Genomic DNA, 17,915 nt, shown 5'->3' on the forward strand with positions numbered 1-17,915 from the left:
ACATCGCTCGTACGCTTTCCTTTCGAGAGCATATGCATGCAGCTTCCCATTTCTTTATCTGTTTGTTACTGTTTCTAAATATTTTTAAAAATGTTTGACCGTTTATCTTATTTAGTAATTATTAATTTTTTTTATCATTTGATTTATTGTTAAATATAATTTTATGTACCCATATAGTTTTACATATTTCATAAAAATTTTTAAATAAAACGAACAGTTAAATATATATTTAAAATGTCAACGGCATCAGTAAGAACGGAGGGAGTATTACTTTGGCGCTCGATCGCAATCTTCCCAACGTCGGCACCTCCGATCCGCCTCGATCTCATTCTCAGTTAATTTCTCACGCGCCAGCAGCCAGCAGGGCGCCAATCAAGTAACCGGCGACTCATCCCTCCTCTCCTCATCAGACCGATCCATGAATCACAAAAATCAGATTTTAGCCAGTGTTCTAGCGCTGCTAGTTTTGAAGTTCATATATGAGCTTGTGAATGCTAATGGTTGTACTTATGTTACGTTGCTATAATTTGTTGCCTAAAATTGTTGAAAGCAAATCACTTTACAGGACCATATTTATTTGATATTTCAAGGTCACTTCTTTTTGAATGGAATATTTTTTAGTAGGAAAAAGTACGAAGTATACCGCGAACTATTGCGGTCGACCGAATTACCCCGTGAACCCAAAAACCAGACATCGCTCACTCTAAACTTTCAATACCGGACAAATTACCCCTCTCCATCCAATACAGAGTGATTTTGTCCTACGTGGCGTACACGTGGTAGGTCCAATCAGCATTTTCTCTTTTTTTAATGGTGGGGCCCACCTGTCATGCTGTCTCGCCTCCTCTTTGTCCTCTTCTATCTCTCTCCCTCTCTCTCGGGCGTGGGCACAGGCCGCACGACGGCGAGCGTTCAGTGCACGCGGTGGCAAGCGAGGGCGGGCGGTCGGCGCTAGCGTGGGAAATGGAGGCAGGAGCGGCGAACTCCGGGAGGGAGCCAGGGTTGTGGGCGGCCACAGCGGAGTACCTGAACCACGGCATCTGGTCGGCATAGACGACGACCAGCCGCCTGCTCGGCGCGTCGATGGTGAATCGTAGTGCGACCCTCCTAGCAGCGTTGGAGCTCAGACATGCCGGATACAACCCGCTCCTCCTTCTCCTTCCCCGCCGTCCCGACGCGCGCGAAGCTCGGACACACCAGCACTGAAGAAATTTGACACAGGCAGCCGCTAACCCTCGGCATCCCACTTGGCACACTCCGCCATAGGACACCCCGCCGGCAGTGCCCTCCAGGATGCTGACCACCGCGGTGGCCGCTAGCATCATGAAGGGGGGAGGAGGATGGGAGGAGATGGAGGCAGGGGCCACCACTCTGGCTCCCTCCTGGAGTTCTCCGCTCCCGCCTCTGCTTCCCCCGTCGTTGCCCACTACCCGTCCCCACGTGCCAACAGCCCGCCGTCACTCGACCTACGCCTGCGCAAGAAGACACCTGAGAGAGAGAGAGAGAGAAAGAGAGAGAGTGTGTGAGAGAGAGAAGGGGGAAGAGGACAAAGAGGGATCCCGCCTCCACGTCCCGCGTCATCGCCCACCACCCGCCCCTGCACGTCGACTGCCCACCGCCGCTCAACTCGCGCCCGTGCCCGACGACGCCCGAGAGAGAGAGAAGGGGGGAGAGGACAAAGAGGAGGTGAGAGAGAATGACAGGTGGGCCCCCACCATTTAAAAAAAGAAAATGTTGATTATATCTGCTACTAGTACAAAACCGCTCTAGTTTGGGTTGAGGGGGGTAATTCGTCCGGTCTTGAAAGTTCAGGGTGAGTGATGTCTGGTTTTTGGGTTCATGGGGTAATTCGGCCGACCGCGATAGTTCGGATGGGGTGGGGGTAATTCGTATTTTTTCCTTTTTAATATCCTATATACACTCTCTAAAGCAACACATGACTTCATATGGTCGCTATAGGCTAATTTGGAGCTTGGGCAAGTTTTTTTTTTCTTGTTAGTCCCCCTTATGCATGCCTACACATAGCAAAGAACATGTTGCTATTTTCCAGATATGAATTCTCCCTGAATAGTAAAATAATAGCTATGAACCCCTTTGTCTATGGCCCATAAATGGATTATTCATCTATCGAGTATTTATTCTAACTCGACTGACGCGGAGAGGCAATTCATTTTGTCCAAAATGCAATCATGCTCGAGCAATTCAGAATAATCAACAGTAGATCTCGATTAGTTATGACAATTGCATCCTGGCTTGCATAGTAAAGTACAATTACACAAGGTCTGAACAGACTAAAAAACATGCAGCCATAATAAATATGAACATTAACTTACAAAAAACGAGTAAATTTGAAGGCATAATTCTATATTCAGAAAAACTGAAAATTCCAGCGGTTTCCAAACGCAGGGCCTAATTCTCGAATGGATCATCTCCAACACCTCCATCTGCACCATCGCCGTCGCCGTCCCCATCGCCGTCGATCAACATCGGCGCCGCCACCACCTCGTTGAAGCTAACAATGGTGTCGTCGTCGAATTTAAACTCGAATTCACCGTCCATTATTTGGGATACTATTTCGGCTACTCGTTCGGAATCAAACTCCGCGGCGGCGGCGGCGGCGTCTAGCTGTGTGTCGCCGTCGGCCATGGCACCGTCGCCGTCCGTGCCATCCGTAAGCTCCTGTGGATGATGATGATGATGCTCGTGCTGCGCCGGACGCCGCCGTAGTTGGCGAGCTCCAGGTGGTCGTAGTTGCCGGCGGCGTCATGCGGAGGCGAGAGCCGGTGGTGGCCGACGGCTGGTGGTGGCGCCGGCGAGCTCTTCGGCGGCGCCATCGGCTTTGGCGGGATCGCCGCGGTGGGCAACAGGTGTTCCAACGTGTACGACGCAGGATCCGCCATCCCGAGGTAGCCGTCGTGCTGCATCGGCCCGCCGTTCGATGGCGGCCACCACGCCGTCGGCGAGCTCGGCAGCGCCGCCCAGCTGATCGTGCTAGGAGCCGGCGGCGCCACGGCACCGTACGCGACCTCGTACTCGTCGTACCAGTCTTGTGGGAGCTCCGACGACGGTGTTGATGCCTGTGACGTCGAGGCCATGTTCGCCTGTTTCGCCATGGCCCATGGACGTCATCTCTCCAGCCAAGCCCGGCAGCGACATCACCGACGACGACCTGGGCAGGCCAGGCAGCTGCAGTGGCAGTGCCAGCGGCATCGTCGACGACGACCCAGCCAAGCCTGGAAATTGCAGTGGCAGTAGCGACGTTGCCGATGACGATCCGGCCATGTCCGGCAATGGCCGTGGCGGTGGCGTAGGCAGTGGCAGTGCCGCCGGCGTGGAGGGCTCGTCCGTGCTCGACACCGCGGCGGCGGCGTTCACCGGCTCTGTGTCCTCCTTCCTTCTGATCTTGTACACGCGGTACACGGCAAGGTCCTCAAGCTTGGCCAAAATCCACATAATTAAGTTATCAAGCCAAATTAGCACAAATTGCATCCGAAATTCAAATTCAAAGAATGGAATTCGATCAATCCGCTTGAACATGAATACTGCCTCCATTTTATTGGTTTCATGCTATAACTCGTTTTAACTTTTTTCAGTTTAATGTTTGACTAAAGAAATTTATAAAAAAATATATATTATCAAAATATATTTAATGTTAGATTTAATGAAACTGGTTTGGTGTTTTAGATGCTACTAAATTTTTCTATAAACTTGGTCAAACTTTAAAAAGTTTAACTATGGAAAAGTTAAATCGACCTGTAATATGTAATGGAGGGAGTATAATGGAACCTTAATTACAAGACAAAATACAATGTTTAGATATATATCATAATGTAATGTATATATGCATACTGATTTGAATTTAAATATAAATTAACAAGTGCTACCTGGTTTTTGGTGCCAGGAATGATAATTAACAAGTGCTACCTAGTTTTTGGTGCCAGGAATGATCTTGGTGAACTCGTGCATGCCCCAGTTGGTCTTGACGGGATTTCGGTCGCCCTCAAACCTACGCTCGTAGAACACCATGGTGAACTTCTGACTGACATCGATGCCACCGACCTTCTTGCTCCCACCGGACGCCTTCCACGTCCCGCCGTCTGCCACCCTCATCGGCCGCCTCTTGTTCCTAGCCTTCGTTGCGAATTGCCTCTTGCTAAAGAAATAGATGTACCCGTCCTCCATAGTCTCGATATACGTCTCTGCACACGCCATTGCCAGAGAAGAAGATGTTGATGAACATGGTTTTAAATCCTCAGCTATAGCTGTTGCTATTCTTCAGTTATAAATGTTTAAGAAGGGTCCAACTATTTGCTTTCATATACAATTTAACTATAATAGCTCCATTTAACCCACTATAGATATAGTTATTTAAGAAACCCAACCGCTAAATGTCTTAGCTCACTATTTAAAATATTGATGATGAAGGAAACAACAAGAGAAAAGTAGAGAGAAGGTGGCAGCGAAGTGGGCGTACCATGGAGGAGGGCGGGGTGGAATTCAATATCCTGATATGCTTGAAGACGTTGTTGAGGGCGCCGGGGACCTTGCCTCGGACGAGCTTGCACATGAGGATGGCGAGGAGCTCCAGGTCCTTGGGGACGAAGTAGAAGCCGACAGGCATGCCGTGCCGGTTCTTGCCGTACTCCGGCACCACCTTCTCCTTCCCCTTCCACTTCCCATCGTTGCTGTTGCTTCCACCGCTGCCGCCGCTGTCCCCATGCACCGGCGGCCGTTCTGCCCATGGCTAATGATAACTAGTTGGTCGGAGTTGTAGTCAATCGGGAGAGGGATAGAGAGAGGATTAGTTAGGTTGAGAGAGAGAGAGATAGAGTTAGCTGAGTCATGATCGGTCGCGGTGCTCGCGCGTGGCGTGGTGAGGGCTGTGTATTTTTGGGGTGGCATGAGATGTCTTTTTTTTTGTGGGAGTGAGGCGGTCGTTTGATTCGAATTCAATTTGGGGGAAATTGAAGGGGAGTAGGAGTAGGAATATGCCCTTGTCCTAGTTCAGTTTGGTTTTAGTTGTCCGTCGGCCGACTCTAAGCCGTTTTTGATTGTTTTTTTTACTGCTTACCATTAGTAGCTAGATTACAAAAATTCCTTGTAGGGGTCTTCGTACGTTGTTCCCGGGTCTGTTTCAACGGTAGCCGTTGCTCCGTCTCTGAGTCTGTTCAGGAGTGTAGCAGCCAATACGTACGATAATGGAAACGATCGTTTTGACCATGTGTGTTTATTTCCAACCTTTCCTAAGGAAGCCCAAGCCCAAGTTCCAGCCAATACGATCTACTCCCTCCATTTTATGTTATAAAACATTTTAAATTTAATCAAAATCAAACTAATTCAAGTTTAAATAAGTTTATAGCCAAATATTGTAATATTTATAATACAAAATTAGTTTCATTAAATCAATAATTGAATATATTTTCATAATAAATTTGTCTTGGGTTGAAAATGTTATTATTTTTTTCTACAATATTAGTAAAACTTAAAGCATTTTGATTTTAATCAAAGTTAAAACGTCTTATGACCTGAAACGAATGGAGCATATCGTTTTGAACGTGTGTGTTGCAGCCAAAATACGATGGAAACGATCAAAGCAGAATCAGAAGCCCATGTTGCATTCCATGTTACGATCAAAACAGTCGTGTCCCAGTCGTTAAAAAAAAACAGTCGTGTCCCTACTCCCTAGACCGTTTCCATCATTTTCGATTATGTTTTGATCACTTTTTTTTTTGTTGTTCTGCATCGTCTCTAGCCAAGAAAGTGGCATATGGCTAGCTGTTAAAACGGTGACGAGCGGATGGCCTCGGTAAGCGGCTGGGAACACTTAAAAAAGGTTTTTCTCAACACCTCCGTTTTACTTTTCCGGACGAACTAGAAAAGTCATGCTCATAAAAACAACGGGAAGAATTAAATAGATCTAGCCTCGCCTGTAAAAATTGACTTTTACATATGGGACTAAAAGATATTCATTTGCAAAAATACTCTGATTTTTTAGGCCCGCATGTAAATTTTTTTTAGAGCCGAGACCAAAATGTCTGCTTGAAAAAAAAGAAAAGAAAAGATGCTATTGAAACCGTATCGACACAGCACGAGTGTCTCACAACAGTTCTTTTTTTTAAAAAAAAATGCCTCTCTAGACCTAGCTGGAGGGGAGGAGGCCGACAACGACAAAGGGGCAGCAGCGGCAGATATGGCCTTATTAGTTGTATTTTTTACTTGTTAAGTTTGATCAAAGCTATTATTTTTTCATCGGGAAGGCTGAAGTAGGCCATCCGAATGTATTATTAAGAAGAGTAAAAGTTACAAGAAAAAACAACACAATAGGTGTATTGCCATACACCGCGCGCTACCACCCAAGCACAAACCACTAAGGGTGAAGCCTAGCACCAAACGACCCCCGCTAAGCGTAGCCGAACGCCGCTAGGCCTACGGCGACACCACATAGACGAGACTCCGAAAAACGATGTCACCACAGTGGTCACGACATCCAGAATGTCACCATCGCCCATCTAAAAAGATGTGATTTTCACCCAAAGATGCTCGTCAAGAAAGGGAGAGGGTAACCCTCGACAATGCCCCAAGGAGGTTACGATGCCTGAAGGCGTAGCCGCTGCCGGTCCGATGAACCACCGGACTAGCCTTTTACCTGGGACCCTACAACCTTAACTGCAGATCACCGTCCACCAACTCAGAACCACCACATAGATAGATGGTAGCACACAGCTTCCACCGCACCACACCGACGTCCCTCCGTCAGCCGACTCCATCAAACCACTGTCCCTGAGAGCTGGCCCAGGACCCCTTCGTTTCACCACCCGCCGGCCACCTCGCCAGTTTTGGCCGAAGGAGAACCCGGGACGGGGTGGCATTGCTTCGACAGCCTAAGCTTCCCCCGCTGATGAGTGCTGCCTTAATCCAATCTAGAAACTCCCCGCAAAGAAGGGGAGGAGCTCAAGGAAGAGCGAGGATGCCAACCGGCAACGAGGAAGATGACCCACCGCCGCCAGCTCCCTTTGCACTGCCATCTAGCCGCCGGTGGCGCTGCCGCTCCAGATCGGCGCCACTCGCCGGTGCCCCCGTTGTCCGGCTGCCGCACCTCACCTGGCCACCGCGGCAGCATCCCGGCTGCCCGGCCACTGACGCCGAGCAGCCACCGAGGCCTGGCCGCCGAGGAAGACAACCCACCGCATGCAAGGGGCTGCTCGCGCACCGGCGAACCACGCTGGCCGCGTCTTGGGCTGCCACCAGGCGACCGGGCCGAGCAGGTGAGCGGGGGCGCCGCTGCCGCCCTTGGTAGGCGGCGCTGCCTGCCGCCTCCTTGCATGGGCCAGGCATGCCACCGCCGCCCTAGGCGCCTGCGGCCTCCACGCCGAGCCGCAGTAGTCCGCCGCCTCCGTGCCCGAGCCGGGCCAGCCGAGCCGCAGCCACTGCCGCTGCGCCAGATCCAAGCGAGGGATGGCCGGATCCGGCCTTTGGGGCGCCGGATCCGCCGCCTCCCCACACCTCGCTGCCGTGGCCACCTCGGACCATGCTGGTGAGGGAATGGCGCCCCGTCCACGTCGTGCCGAGGAGGGGGACGCCACGAAGAAGAAATGCCTCGCCGCCGCCTTCCCTGCTCACCGGCCGGAAGGAGTGGAGGCGCAGGCGGCTAGGGTGCCCCCCCCCCCCCCCCCCGAGCCACCCGCATAAGAGCGACACGGGGAGTTATTCAAGGTGGATAGTTGCCACTATCAAAGCTATTATTGGGAGGACATACTTATTCTTTAAGATAAAATACCGGTATTAATCATTATATTTATTGGCTATAAATCCGTCTCTATAAATTTGAGGACCGGTGTGAAATGAAGAATATCACTCCAAGATTGGCTAATTCATTTACTTTCATTTAACTATATGCATCCTAGGCTTATATAATTTCCATTACACCGAAGAAATTAGCCACTACTGGATAATACACTCTTTCTTCACTGTTCCTGGTACCTCCTAACCTGAGGTTTAGTTACACACAAAGCAACAAACGAAGCTGCCACAGCAACTGGCGAACGTCTGAACGAGCAAGGAGAATGCAAAAGGAGGACATGATAAACATGTTCAGCTGTCTGGTACTCTTTGATCATATCAATCTCAAGTATGATGCCAACACAAGGAAAATAATCATAACGGTGCATACATTACAATGCTGAAACTTATATGAAGTAAAAACTAGAACATCTATTAATCTATATATGTAACCAAACATCCCAATGATCAAGTATTGTAATCTTAGTTGCTGGACAGAACAATAAATTACAGAAAGCAGAATAACCTGGGGTAAATATTTGATCCCCAAAAAGAAACAGAAATGTGTTATATGAAAGAGAAATCAAATACATCAAGTTCAGGAAGAATCAATACCAACTGAATACAGAACTAAATTATCTGTAAGCTTGCAGGGAGGGTGGATCAAACTTTCACGATGACAATGGATGAACAGTCGAGTATATGATCATATTTCTTTCTTAACCACAAAAGGAGTATGTATATAGTCATGAAAAAAATAGTGCAGAACAGGCCTATGAAGTTTATCAATGTGACCCGAATTTGAAAAGACAGAAAGCTTGAACATACATTATTTTATCCTCTATTAGCATCATCCAGCAAGAAACAAACATACGAGAGAATTACTTAAACTTCAGGTGACACAAGGCGCTTGCGCCATGGAGTTGATGGTAAAACCTTACGAGGGCACGAGGCCCATGAGAAAACATTATGAGGGCCAGTAAGAAATAGTGTTCGATGGATCAATGTAATCAGTAAAATAACATGATAATGTTCTTAGGCAGAAGAGATATATAGCTAATAGGTAAGTTCATTCTCAGCTACTCAAAGAGGAAGATGGTAAACATGTTGCCCTTCAGAAAACTGCAAGGCACCACGTTTCCTTTCACAAAACTGTGACTTCATGCCAAAGCTCATCTGGTATGGCACAATGCTCTCCTTGTACATGATGGACTCTTCATTAAAGCACATCGTACTCTTGTGCCAGACGTTGTGCCTAACATTGTAGACAGCCTCATTGCGCCGCAATTCATAAACAGAGCAGGGCTGCGAGATGATCTTGTTCCCATGGTGAATTATGATCTCTTGAACCTCATGCTCAATACCCTGCTCCACGTCCACCTTGAGGAACATCCTCAAGTCTGAATCCCAAAAATTCTCTAAATTTATTCGCTCGGCAGAAGCAGCCATGTCAATTTCCCTAATGCAATGCCAACTCCGGTGCTCATGATAGTCCTCAAGAACCCAGATCTCCGCGGTCATGGACTCGGGGATGACAATGCTGCACAGTCTGCCGGACAACACAGAGAGTCCTCTTACCCAAGTAATCGCGCATTGCGGCGCGGCTATTGATCTGAACTTCTCTGTGACCATATCATACACCAGCATCACCCATTGTCCTGAATTTGTTCGCAGCTGCCAATGCAATCCCCCGTGCAGCGCGACAGAGCTGATACCTTGCTTATCAAAATCGATCCCAGATATCGCGAGGCGATCTGCAGCAATCTCACGCCATTGCGAGTCTCCAGCCTTGATGACCTGGAAGATCACCTTACCCTGATTGTGGCAGCAATACATGAGGTGGAAGGCGAAGGTGTCCGGATGGGCGTACCCGGCGATGAACTCGCCGCCATCGGGCATCGGGCTGCGGACAACGGCGTAAGCCATGGAGATTGGGTTGACCACCACGATGCCGTCGCGGCAAGCCGGCGAGTCTCTCCTGACATCGATGCACATCATCCCATCCCAGCAACCCAGGAGCTTGCAGGCGCCGTCCTCGCGCGATTCCAAGTAGAAGGAGCGGTCAGGCTCGTTGCGGCGGCAGATCATCACGAAGGCGAGCATGACGGTGGGCTCGCCGCCGCCGCGGCGGGGGGAGGGAGAGAAGGGCGGGTGGACCTTGCGGTGGTGGTGATTCATGGGGACCGCGGCGGCGCGGTCGCGGGCGGCGTGGGCGAGGACGAACTGCCGCTCCGTGGCGAGGGCGCGCCATGACCTGCACACGGCGCGGAACCGGCAGACGGAGCGGGCGGGGAGACGGGTGAGGATGTCGGCGACGAGATCGTCCGGGAGGTAAGCGCGCAACGCAGCTCCTGGTTCCATGGCGATGGCGGTGGTGGACGCAGGCCGCCGCCGCGCTCGCCGCCGGCGAAGGGGACTAGGGCGTGCGGGTAGAGAGCTTTCCTCTTCTTTTTATTTTCATTTTTCTTTCTTTCTTTCGTTTCTTCTTTTTAATGGCCAGACACGTGGGCCTGGTGGGCCCTGAATTTGGGCCTAGGCTAACCTGGAGTTCCAAGAAGGAAAAAGTACAGGCAAGGTCCCTCAATTTGTCATCGAGTAACAAAATCGTCCTCCAACCGTAAAACCAGATATAGGACATCCGGTTTTGCGGTTAGGAGATGATTTCGTAACTCGATGACAAGTCGAGGAACTTTCGGTATACTTTTTCCTTACAAGAAACCCAAATTTGAATAAAATTTGGATTTACATGTTATTGTTTCGAACAATAATGTAAATCATTTTTGTTAAGATAAGTGGGAAAAACAAGCGTTCCGTCTTCTAGTCGGAACAGGCTGCGAGTTTGTAACCCGATCGAATTTTTGGTTAGTGGATCCATGCCATTATTACTTTGTCCGTCTTAAAAAATATCATTACTATTCAACGCCCTATGTATCATTACAATTTTAGGGCTATTTTGAGATATGTCAATACTTACTCGTTCAGTGCATTCGTTAAATTTTTAAGGTAAATTAAATCCATGTCATTACAAATAGGAAAATGTATGAATTATCCCCCCGAACTATCGCGGTCGACCAAATTACCCCCTAAACCCAAAACCAAACATCTCACCCTAAACTTTCAATATTGGATGAATTATCCCCCCTGACCCATCCAGAGCGGTTTTATCCTACGTGACATACACGTGGCAATCCAGCCAGCATTTTCTTTTTTAAATGATGGGCCCATCTGTCATATATATTCTCTCACCTCCTCTTTCCCCTCTTCCCCTCTCTCTCGGCACGCACGGCGACGCGACGCGCTAGGGCAGGTGGTGGGCAGCGGCGCGTGGCCCACTGCAGCAGCGGCCATGGTGCCGCAGGGGTCCCCTCCCAGTGGCGTCGAGATCCGTTAGCGCCAAGAAATAGGACACCCCGCCAAAGAAATAGCGTCTTCTCCATCCCGCCCTCCGCGTCACCGCGCCAAGGCCGCCGCCAATGACACCCTCCTCCCGGGAGCCAAGCCCTTCTCCTCCTTCCAGTCGCTCACTGCCCACATCTGGTTTGCCGTCTCCTGCGCCCTCGGCCCCTCCAACATTACCGTCTTCTCGACTGTCGTGTCCCTTCCTGACCACCCGCCGTCGCTTGACCTGCGCCGCGTGTCGCCGCAGTGGGCTGCGTACTGCTGCCCACCACCCGCCCCAGCGCGCCACTGTGCATGCTGATCGACCGCCACCACGCGCCGCCGTGCGGGCCGAGAAAGAGGGAGGAAGAGGGGAAAGAGGGGAAAGAGGAGGTGAGATAGTATATATGACAGGTGGGCCCCATCATAAAAAAAGAAAAATGCTGACTGGATTGCGACGCGTATACCACGTAAGACAAAACTACTCTGGATTGGGTCGAGTGGGTAATTCATCTGGTATTGAAAGTTTAGGGTGAGTGATGTCTGGTTTTTGGGTTTAGGGGGGTAATTCGGTCGACCACGATAGTTCGTGCGGGGGAGGGGGGTAATTCATAATTTTTCCTTACAAATATGTCATTTTCAATAAAATGTCACTAATATTCTCTATTCATATCCATGACATTCGAATTTGCACAAAAATCGATCCATGCCACTACCGTCACGTTTTCCATCTTCTTCCCCTAATTTCTTCTCCTCCTCTCTCTCTCTCCTTTACCCTCTTGCTGGCCAGCCACAGCAACGGCGCTGACGCCAAAACCATTGCCCAGACACCATCCTCCCCTCTCCAATCTCTTCCCCATCTCTCACCACCTCTCTCTTCCCTCTTCCCAATAGCAGCTACGTCTGCAGTGCGGGGCTCGACGGTGGAGGTGGTGGCGGCCTCGTTGTGAGAGAGCAGGCGCTGGGGAAGAGGTCCGGCATGAGCAGCCCGCCAGAGAAGGAGCTAAAGGCAAGGTCAGTCGGGCAGCAGCGCTGGGAGGTGGCTTGAATCTAACTCAACGAGGCCGGTGGTGGGTGTGGAGGGGGGATCTCGATGAGGCATGGTGTGGGAACTCGAAAAGGCTAGCAGCAGCAAGTCAGGAGATCAAAGAGGATGAGATGGTGGCGATGGGACGGGAGCTTGACGAGGATGGGACGGCAATGACGATTGGTCAGGAGGTCAATTAGGACGATGGGATAGCAGTGGTAGGGCAGGAACCCAACAAGGCAAAAACTCGAAGAGACCGGCGATGGGTTGGAAGCTTGACAAGGAGGACAGGGAGAAGATCGGTCTCAGCTATACTGAGGTAGCCACAATGTGGATGCAGCTGAGTGGTCCTCGCCGCCTACCACATTTGGCTCAGGGGAGATGGGGAAGAGTAAGAAGAGGGAAGAATGAAGGAAGAAGATGGAACACATATGGGTCTCACATCTAGGGGTATTTTGGTCTATATGATGGCGGAAAACATGATGGCGATGGCATGGTTCCAATTTTGTGTGTATTCGAATGGCATGGATACAAATAGATGAATTGTAGTGCCATTTATCTGAATCGACATATTTGCAATGGTATGGATCCAATTAACTCTAAAATTTTTTGGATCATTTTGCCCTTCTTCCTTCTCCTTCCCCTCCCTTCGCTCGTCCATTTCCAATGAACCCATCCACCATCTCTACCTTCGCATCTCCGCCGGGTCACCTCCCTCTTTCTCCTCAGTGCCATCACGTGCTTCCCCCACTCCTCCTCCTATAGCGCATGCACTGTGGAAAGGGGAAAAGCTCGATATCAACCTCGTTCGACCACCTCCCCCATTTCCCTCTAGCCTAACACCGACCTTTTCTTGACTCCAGGCATTGGTGCGAGACGCCGCCACTACCGAGCGGGTGTAGGTAGGCGAGCCCCCGCGGCCGTGGCCACTGCGCCCATCAGGGAAAGTGATGTAGATCCGACAATGGAGAGGTAGGGAATGGAGACAAAGGAGGTCAAAAGCAGTGGCAAGGTTGTTGATTTAGCTTACCCGGAGTGGAGAGGAGGAAGAGATAGATGAGATACAGGATGAGACAAAACTTCTGGCCCCAACCTTGCCATGTTCCACCACCGGAGTGAGCAAAGGGGGGACAGGAAAAGAAAGGAACCGCAGGACCCAACCTCACCATACATGCATGACCATAGTAAGTAGGGGGCACTTGCCATAGTGAGCAGCACCACCCACCACCCACCACTCCACCGGTGGGAAAGAGAGGAGAAAGGAAAAAGGGCAAACAGGTCCAATTTTTTTATGAACTAGATGATGCCTCGCGCTTTGCTGCGAAATATACATTAGATATTGGAGAAATGATGAAATGATTTGGATTGAAATGTTTTTTGAACAGAGCCAACATGAGATTGTGCTTTTTCATTAAATATAGTCAATTGAAATATTGGGAATGATGATTTAGCATGTGTATATTTAGTTTTGGAATGAAATAAATTGTAGATATAATTACTATATGCTTGCATGTTTAGCTTTGTATGCTTAATGAGTTGATGTGGTATGCAAGCATGTAGGTTTTATGAATGCTAATAAATATTATGCTTGCATGTTGAGCTTTAGATGTTTAGTGGACATTAGTTTTATAGAAAGAAGGGATACACCAAAGGGATAAGTAGTAGCAAACCTCCAATAGCTATAAAATTGCAATGATATGGGTCCAAATATTGTTTTTCAAAATGGATAAATTAGTAATGGTATGGATACAATAAACCATTAGTTATGTGGTTGTGGTTTTCTAGTTTCAAGTTCATGAAGTTTCATATCTTAAAGTTTCATGTGATTTAACCGTACTTTTCATGATTTTCAATGAAAATGTGTGATAGTTTCATGAAATTTATTTGACGGGCAAGAGGTGTAGATAGTGCTGATTAGTGTGGAAATACTTTTAAGTTCAATGAAAATTCACCCTAACAAAATTGTTTGATTATGCTAAATTACAATAGTAGAATTTTCATGGTAACTAGAATTTAATTAATAACTATATGCAAGAAATAGCATAGAACAACAACAATCTCCTCTATTCCCCCATTGAATTTATCCCAGTGTTCATGAGACAAAGCATCTCTTAAATTCAGAGAATAGAAGGGAGAAGGAACACAAAATCAGAAGAAAAAAATTGACTTATTTGGCCATTTCTTTTAGCCATGAACTCGCTCTTTCTGCACACTTTGCTGTACCCGAAAAATAAATTAAAAGAAAAGGAAGAAAAAGGTCTTCACACTTGTCGATGGCATCTCAGCAAACGGAAACAATGGACTCAATTAGGTCGATAAGTGGAGCAAGCTCAGCCTTATCGATCAATTTGAACTCCTACACAAAGAACATTATAGTTAAATTTATACAAATAAAAAATAGCTTTGCATTGAATTTATCTCACATTTTTTTACTTGGAAAACAAATATTCAGTTACAATGGCTAATCAGAAAGTGCATATCTGCCAAACAAATCAAGCAGCTCAAAATACCGTCAACAGAAAATTTTATCTATCTTCTCCATCTAAATTGATTACAGTTTTTCAATCAAAAAATACTCAAAGATTGTACAAACTAATAAGAATAAGCCTTCTAATTGATTAAATGCGATATAAGAGTAGGGGGAGATCAAGAGGCAACTAACCCAGGTGAACAATGTGAAATGCTTGAAGCAGGTGTTAAGGTGGGCTTCTTCCTTGAGGCTCACAATCTTCTGAAAATGTGTGTGGTAAATATGAGCATAAACACGGAAAAGGCGCTTGAATATCGTCTTCACGACTTCCCGAAAATTTTGTGGGAAGGGGGTTCCTGCATAATAAGTAGTTAAAAGCAAACAAATTTATCAGATAAAGAAGTAATAGTCCTAACAACAAGTTAATCAGACAAATGTGGCCTCTGAATCAGGTGAGAACAGTTAAGTACCAAGTTTCTGAGGAAAAATGGATTCATCGTCAAGCTGGACCTCAATCCAGTCCATCAGATACTCGACATATTTCGGTGCCGAAACCTCGATGGGTTTCTTGATCTGAATTCCATCAGCCCATCTGTACTCAAACCTGGCAAAAAGTTGTTGTCATCAGTAAATTTACAAAGTTCTACAAAACAAATTTATCTCCCAAAGAGGCAAATATCTTACTTAGGTCCAGCTGACATTGTTGGACATGTAGTAGGCGTGCAGAACTCCATCAGAGTGCCGTAAAGGATGTTCACCTGGTTGAAGAAATCAACAGCTTTGAACAAGAAAGCATTGATTAATTCGTTAGTGCATAGAAGGAAAAACAATTTGACATTTTCTAACAAGGAATAAGCTGTATGAGGCTTACTGTTAACAGCTAGCCATTCATTGAGATCCTCTCCAGGAGGCAGCCTGACCGCATCCCTCAAATTACCACTTCCTAAGGTTGCATCAATGTGCTTCTTCAGCTGCACACCCTGCATCACATCCACCACAAAAGATCAGCACGAAGAAAACTTTATCTTCACTCTGCAAGAATCTGTGTCATATATATGACAGTGTATCTGTATAGTGTTTGTATGAAATATTCTAATTGATATAAAATTCTTGAGCACAGCAGTTTTCTTTGCATAATTGTTTGTTGTGGTATGTTGCATTTGAAAAGATTTCCAGAGTTCGTGATCACCTGATGGTTGGTGCAAAATATGAAAATAATTACATTTTGACAGGATGGAATGATAACAATCTAATCATTGACAGAAAAACCGCCGACCTTATTGCCAGATGGTGCATTCTTCTTTGGCCTGAATGTCTTCTGGTTCCTGCTTCCCAGTCAAAATATAATAATAAGAAATTTATTTCAGAAAAACTAGAAGTTGAAAAAAAAGATCAGATACGAAGGCAAATTAAGCATTTGCTAAGGCCGTTGAAGAAAGGAAGAAAAAGTCTGTAAAATGCAATGGCCGTAGACCAATCCAGAATTGATTGCCACAATGAATTCAGTCGAAGCACGAACACCTTTTTTTTTAAAAAAAAAACTAGCAAATAATAGCGGGCAGAACATGCAAGCCTGATTGTTCTTCCGATCAGAACCGTTTGTTTATTCCACCCTGCTTTTGTAAATCAAGGTGATCACGAATTCAAAAACAAAAAAGAAGAGCACTCTCATCTTAATCAAATCGCCACATAACAAACATGCAAACCATCTCAACAAAACAAACAAGAAAACATGACATGCAAAAAAAAAAACAATATTGGTAGGAACTGAAACCGATGCAGAACAAGAAACAGGACATGGCCAAGAACAACGCAAGAACAGATTAAGCTAATCAGAATCCAGAGAACCAGAGACAAGGTTGATCGATCATACTTGCTTCCGAGGCCGAAAAGACTCATCTTTGTCCCTCTCCCTGCCAAAAGAAAAACTCAGAACTGAATATGATCAGGGATGCTGGCGCCGATCTCTCCCTATAAATACCTCTGTAGCGGAAGGTATGAGAGAGAGAGAAATAGGCAGGAGGGGGAGGAGAGGATCGTCGTGGAGAGATTTTATTCGGTCTGCCTGTCTGTCCTGCCCTTTTGCTCTGGCTGCTTTTTTTTTTTTGGCTATTGTTTCTCTTTGGCTCCAAGCTGTTGGTTGCGATGGAGAGGAGGGAGGTGTTTATTTTAGATGAGCATGGCAGGGTCTTAGGGAGAGGAGAGAGGTTAATCTCAACCTCCACTCCTCCTTTGGCCAGCCTGGCTAATGCCTCCTTTTTCTCTCCTTTGGACCCCACAACATCTCTCTCTCTCTCTCTCTCTCTCTCTCTCTCTCTCTCTTGCAGTCTTGCTATTATATTTAGGGAGACCATGATTTGGATTAACTATTGTTTACATTAACAAAGGGGGGGCTACAAGAAGTCAAAACACTTGGTGATCATCTTACATGTCATTAACTTTTATTTGGATATAAGTTTTTTTCTCTTTTCTAAAGAAACCTTCAATGAGGGTTGGGAGTTCATGCGATTTATTAGAGAAGAAGAGAGTTGACGCAGCTTATAAGAAACTCACACATTAAAACCTTACAACTACACAGTTAATTAAATTAAAGCAAAACTATAAAAACCTATATAGAGAACTAAAACAATAGTATAAGGCGGTACAACACCATAAACCAATGGCCTACAACAACTGAGACCTGTCACAAGTTATTGTTGTCAAGTTCATCGGAAAAAAACAACCGAACAATTTCGACTTCCTACGACGATTAGTGGCTTGAACATACGACATTGTTGATAAAAGCACACCGACGACCCCCAAATTATTCTTAACAAAAAAAAGAACATCTCATAATATTGTCGTACTTGTGTTGCTTTTTTTTATTTAAGTGAAACTATGAAATTGTTATTTCATTTCTTGTATTATTATTTTGTAACAAAGTTTTTTTAATATGTAAAAAAGTGATGTACTAACTTCTAAAAGTATTCTTGAGACGGGAAATCACTAGTAGTACATACTAACAGGCTGGCACCATGAAAGGGACCGAATAGAATGTTAAAAGATAAATCAACCGTCATCTTATTCAACCTTAGGCATCAAATCTGACGCCACCAATCGGACGCCAACTTTGCCAAACTTCATCGGCGAAACGATATACAGGGGGCGCATAATTTCCTTTTAGCTGTAAAGCACAAACACGGTAGTTCATTAGTCATTTTCCCCTTTCTTTCTTTCTTGTCAATGATAAGTACGGTCCAAACTATCGGTGGCAGCCAGTTA

At 46.7% G+C, this 17,915-nt stretch overlaps 3 protein-coding genes and 1 long non-coding RNA gene across 5 annotated transcripts; all 4 read right to left on the bottom strand.

The window, feature by feature from the left end:
• Positions 1-2,254: 2,254 nt before the first annotated feature.
• Positions 2,255-4,680, bottom strand: LOC107275889 (SH3 domain-containing protein C23A1.17). Its single transcript, XM_026021014.2, is given in 5 exon segments — positions 2,255-2,714; positions 2,717-3,117; positions 3,119-3,435; positions 4,475-4,503; positions 4,506-4,680. Coding segments are annotated over 5 exon segments (1,227 nt in total). The 3' UTR covers positions 2,255-2,409.
• Positions 4,681-8,587: 3,907 nt separating this feature from the next.
• LOC4348551 (F-box/kelch-repeat protein At3g23880) lies at positions 8,588-10,238 on the bottom strand. The gene has a single exon (XM_015757824.3). It carries the CDS (start codon positions 10,138-10,140, stop codon positions 8,863-8,865), a length of 1,278 nt encoding a protein of 425 aa, XP_015613310.1. The 5' UTR covers positions 10,141-10,238; the 3' UTR covers positions 8,588-8,862.
• Positions 10,239-12,527: 2,289 nt separating this feature from the next.
• On the bottom strand, positions 12,528-13,167 carry LOC136353674 (uncharacterized). Its single transcript, XR_010737066.1, has 2 exons — positions 13,032-13,167; positions 12,528-12,957 (listed from the first exon to the last, which is right to left on the bottom strand). It is a non-coding gene; the product is annotated as an uncharacterized lncRNA (long non-coding RNA).
• Positions 13,168-14,229: 1,062 nt separating this feature from the next.
• On the bottom strand, positions 14,230-16,838 carry LOC4348552 (MOB kinase activator-like 1A). 2 transcript variants are annotated; one of them, XM_015757620.3, is made up of 8 exons: positions 16,636-16,838; positions 16,528-16,567; positions 15,931-15,979; positions 15,526-15,634; positions 15,339-15,432; positions 15,125-15,258; positions 14,847-15,010; positions 14,230-14,540 (listed from the first exon to the last, which is right to left on the bottom strand). In XM_015757620.3, exons 2-8 carry the CDS (start codon positions 16,551-16,553, stop codon positions 14,466-14,468), a joined length of 651 nt encoding a protein of 216 aa, XP_015613106.1. In that variant the 5' UTR covers positions 16,554-16,567; positions 16,636-16,838; the 3' UTR covers positions 14,230-14,465. The 2 variants fall into 2 exon arrangements, with proteins under 2 accessions (XP_015613106.1, XP_015613105.1); XM_015757619.3 differs by having other exon boundaries at positions 16,528-16,796.
• Between the last annotated feature and the right edge of the window lie 1,077 nt (positions 16,839-17,915).

This window comes from Oryza sativa, chromosome 10 (genome assembly GCF_034140825.1).
Source record: "Oryza sativa Japonica Group chromosome 10, ASM3414082v1".
In the NCBI taxonomy this organism is placed as follows: Eukaryota; Viridiplantae; Streptophyta; class Magnoliopsida; order Poales; family Poaceae; genus Oryza; species Oryza sativa.